At 51.5% G+C, this 4,718-nt stretch overlaps 1 protein-coding gene across 1 annotated transcript; it reads right to left on the bottom strand.

Moving 5' to 3' along the window:
- Positions 1 to 3,707: 3,707 nt before the first annotated feature.
- Positions 3,708 to 4,637, bottom strand: EMH_0074590 (uncharacterized protein; the record flags this gene model as incomplete). The annotated part of the gene is given in 2 exon segments (XM_038022716.1): positions 3,708 to 3,787; positions 3,791 to 4,637. Coding segments are annotated over 2 exon segments (927 nt in total).
- Positions 4,638 to 4,718: the final 81 nt, after the last annotated feature.

Below are 4,718 nucleotides of genomic sequence, written 5' to 3'. Positions count from 1 at the left end.
GCAGAGGGAGCAGCAGCGCCTGCTGCTGCAAGCTGCATCGGCTTGAACGTTGGAAGTGGAGCGACGGGTACGGCAGAGGGACTGGCAGGGCAAGGAGCACCAAATGCAAGGCCGCTGGAACGGTCCAGCGCCGAAGCAGCAACAGTGGCAGAATCGTTGCAGTTGTTGTCTACGATTGGGTCTGAAGAGCTGCTGCACCCGATACTGCAAGCAGTAGATTCTGGCCTACCAGCCTCGCACTGCTGCCTCTGCTGGGGTCTGCGGCTGGTGCTGGTGTGCCGTGAACCGGCCGTCATGCACGCCTCTGGTTCCGTCGCAAGTGAGCTGCCCGCGAAACAGCCGCCCCACGCTCCGTCGTCTGTGCTGCTGCATGGCATCTTTCAGCAGGAGCACCTCCAAGTGCTGCAGTGTGAATCGCTGTAGCTACGGCGCTGGTGGGTCCCTGGCAGAAGCATTCCCCCTGATGTCAGCCTACTGCCGGGACCCGTAGCTAGCCCAGCTCCACACAAAACGAATCAGAAGCACCAGTTCCGGGAGACCAATATGTGCCCTAGGGGCACAACGAAACCTCTAATCAGGAGTGCGCGTTGATGATACCAGTGTTCCTGCAAGAGGTGGCGGCAGTGCTGCCGGGCCTACTCTAGGAGACCTAGGCTATATGCAGCACCCGCTAGTAGGCAGTCAATTACGGCGATGATGTCAGGGAAGAGGGGTGCCTTTTTGGCCAGTCACCTGGATGGCCACCGGTTTATCTTGCGGTCGCTGTCACCGGTAGTGTTGTGTTCACCGTCCGGGGAGTTGCACGGAAGGGGACCGAACTGAGTGAGACACACATCCAGGCATAAAAACACCTAAGGATATAAGAAGGTTACAAAGGAGCCGCCGAATTCACCAGCTGCACCACAAGCATGCCAGAGCCACGGCAACAGCTGCGGTGACAGGAATCGAGCTCATCACTACCGAAGAGACAGCAGCGTCTAATAGACCTCGGGGCGGTAATGCTTCCGGAAAGCCTTTTCCCTGCAATTTTCTGGAGACTGAATGCATTGGAAACTAGCCGAAGACTGCAGCAGCGTGCGCCCGGCTGCTACTGCAATCAAGTAGCTGCTGCAGCAGCTGCTGCAGTTGCTCACGCGGCTGCATGCAGCTCGCCCTACTTCATTTACTCTGGCACGGTTTATTTGCACTGTTTTCACGTTTNGGGCTGCTGTACGAAGCAAGCGCGCCCATCTCAGATGTCGTTTGAACAAATGTAGGTGAACATATCCTTATGTTTTCATGTTTGTGGATTTGACACATGACTCCCTACACCTCCCACGAAGCAGGTGGCTGAGTATTCAGTGCAACGACAGTCGTCGTCCTCAGGCGAGGTCTGTTGAGACCTTCTATACAGTTAAAGCGCTCGATATGAGAGTTCACGAAAAGCGCCTGACCTCGCCTCCGGTCTCCAGGCACCCTGGGAGCAACAGCGCAGGGCCCTGGGGCAGATGAGGGGGCGTCCTGTTATGAGTTGCACCTCACCCTGCTGCAGGTCCTGCAGAGGAACAACGCACGTTTGTTGCTTGTATTAGCACTGTATACAATGGTTAGAGGGTTAGGTTCCCTCACAAGCCAGGCTGCGCGCAAGTAGAGGTGTACATGTGCATTAACTTCAGATGGGCCAAGTTACACTAGACAGTATCGTGGGCCGTCGTGAGCCTCAGTATTCAAGACACTGAGGGTAGCCGCTACCAAGAGGCAGATGACATCCACATGTCTCGATATTTCCTGAGCACATCGTCAGAGGGTACTAGGGCTGCGATGGAAATGAAGCGACGCTGTTGATGCAATGCTCGCCTTGCTATTTCCAATTCGGGAGGGCTGCATGTTTCTTTTGTATTTCTTCGTTTGCTCACCAGCAGAATGCAAATATCAACATTAGAAAAGCTCGCTTTCTTCCGAGCGCGTGTTCAGCTAACGAATCATAATTGTGTTGCAGGTGCTCCCGATGTGTCTCCCTCTTACTTTGTAATGAGTGGCGATGTAGTTCTTAGGTTTGAGTGTCAGATGATACTGTCGTACTCTGGTGTCTTGCAATGTACGTCCTGTTGCTCACTGCCATTTTTGAGTGCTTTCACCTATATTAGCGAGCAAGCACAGATAGAGAATCGCCCATGTCCACTCCTTGCTTCCCTATGCTTGCTGCCTTTTCACTCGGCCTCATGGCATGGTCTCAAGAACGCCAGCAGCGGACTTTTCTCGCCTACATGTGCTGCGTAAGGATATATCACCTCTTTAACACAGCTTCTGCCTCAGCCTGTCACACATCCTAGGAACTCTTCTGTATGCAGATTAACCCTGAATATCTGCTCTAGGTACCTAGCCTGGCATCCAACATCCTGTTGCAAATTGGACTGTTGTATACGCCCTGCAGCTGCTGCAGTATTTGCTGGGCAAAAGCTAAATCGCCCCGCGTTCCACGGAAAGGTCTGCTAGTTGAAGTAGTACAAGGCATGAGATGCCGGAGGTCACGTTCCCTCCCTAGCAGAACAGAAGTAGTTTCCTCCTCGAACTAAGGAGTAAGGTAGAACATGTACGACACGGAGAATGCGACGGTGACGCAATATGCTGACGAGCCAGAGTGTCTGTCGCTTGGAATGAATGAACTGCACCCGATACTTCTTTTTATAAAGGGCAGCACAAAGTCAAGAAGCTGGACACAATTGACTATGATGTTTGCAGCAGAAGGTGCAATAACAGTACTCCATGCTGACTGCAGGAGATGAGGGTCGTTTCAGCTGTTATTTTTTGTGCGGATGTAACTTTATCGATGACTAATCAGTGGCTACCTGTTCCAACAACCGGAAGTGCACAAATATCGTACACTATCACAATGTAGTCGATCAGGAGGGGTGGCGAAGCGTCGCAGTGGTTCGTCAGACGACGCTTGCAATCATTCCTTGTGCGCTTGCAATATTGAACACATGAGGTTCAATGCGGCGAGATATGATGTACAAGATACTATGAAGGTGTATGCTGGGGACTATGCGGCGTCTGGCCATTCAAGATTGCGCCAAACCGTGACACTCCCAAATATCCAAGGTTCCACCTCTCTTAAGAACGCTGCCAGCGACGCGGGCTAGGTTTCTTTTGCAACATTTCATGCATGCCAAACATCCTCAACTTGTCTGTAATTTTGGAGGAAGTTCTCCAGTGGTGCTGACGAAGGCCCTTGTTCTAATAGAAGTGCCTGTCCACACTTCAGTTGTTCACTCACTCTGTAGGCGGACGACGGCCCTAACTAAGGAAACTTGTTTAACGAAGAAACCCTGCCCACTTCCCTCTTGTACACCCCTTGGTGCTCATCCGTCGTTGACCGAATCCGTTCAATTGTATCTAGTGTGTAACGCGGCAGCATCACCTCCTTGCCCCCGTTATGAGTTCTTTTAGTGCTCATGCAACGCTTAATGCTCGTTGAAGAGTTGCCAATGTTCGACAGCAAACTTCGCAGTGGGATGGAACTTAACTAATTTGGTTGTTAAAATTAGACATCAAATGAAATAGACATTTGAGACAAGCAAACACGAAAAAAAAACAAGAAAAGACCTGCATGCGTGTGATGATATTGCAGGCCCAGGCAAACGGTCAAGCAGATGCGCGGAGCGATGTCTACCGGGAGAAATCCCTGGGAGACAAAACAGAAAGGCTCACCACAAATGATGTTACAGTCAACAAGCCATTCTGGAAGATGCCTGCAGATCCCTGTTCTCTTGCTGCAAGTCAATTTCATTAGGAATCTCCCTGACGTNTACTTCCACAGCTGGGGGGCGCGCGCCCGTCTTATATATTTCCAGTGCAGCAATCAAGCGATAAGCTAAGCTCAAAAGCATATCGGATCCGGTTCTCCCCATGCGATTTCGTGAAAGCAAAGTGTGGTCCATTCGGAATAAATTCACAAAGCGCGGCCACCACCGTCCAGCCTCCAGTCTTGGTCCCACGATATGGGCTGTACAGACCACGTAGTCAAACATCATGAGTAGACCCGCCAGCCTCCTACAGACGAGGAAAGGAGATCTCCTAGCCAAAGGAGGTGTAAGCCGATGGATTGCATAGTTGATAAGAAGTTCGCAGTTGTACATTAAGTCATCCGCATCCTCCGCACTCAATGACTCCTTCAAGAACAGCTCGCGCATTGTCAGGTACATCGGCATTGGGCTGTTCTGGAGAAGTTTTGCTGAGAACGCAGCATCTGCTGCAAAAGGTCTCGGAACAACACCTTTCGATAGTTCTGGAAGGCGGACGTAAGGATGCTTCTGAGGATCATTCACCCAACTGCATTCTGCCGATGGGAGAGCATCTGCAATAGATGCCGACCCGGTAACTGATTCAGTCTCAGTAACATGTAGCTCCGTCGTCTTTCGTTCTTTCTGCACGGTAAATTCCCCCCCAGGTGAGTTAGGTAACACCCCTAGAGCACCGGAGCTCAAGCTCGGGAAGTGGAATCCACTGGAAGACGGAGTGGAGGAAAATGCGTCTCTTCGGTGTCGTGCAACTTCACCCGATATCAAGTACGTAAGCCTAGCTACTTCCCTTGCTTCCGCAGCAGCCCCCCCAGAACTTGTGTATAACGTACCAGGGACAGTACTTGAAGGAGCCATTTCTCTGGAGCCTCTTGGTGGTTGAAACACTGCTGCTGAGTCGGATAGCATGCTGGCAAGCTGAGCTATTCTTGTCGCTGG

Source organism: Eimeria mitis, genomic scaffold (genome assembly GCF_000499745.2).
Source record: "Eimeria mitis Houghton genomic scaffold, Emh_scaff4367, whole genome shotgun sequence".
Classification (NCBI taxonomy): Eukaryota; Apicomplexa; class Conoidasida; order Eucoccidiorida; family Eimeriidae; genus Eimeria; species Eimeria mitis.
The sequence above is the reverse complement of the archived record's forward strand: the minus strand, read 5'-3'. Positions and strand labels throughout refer to the sequence as shown.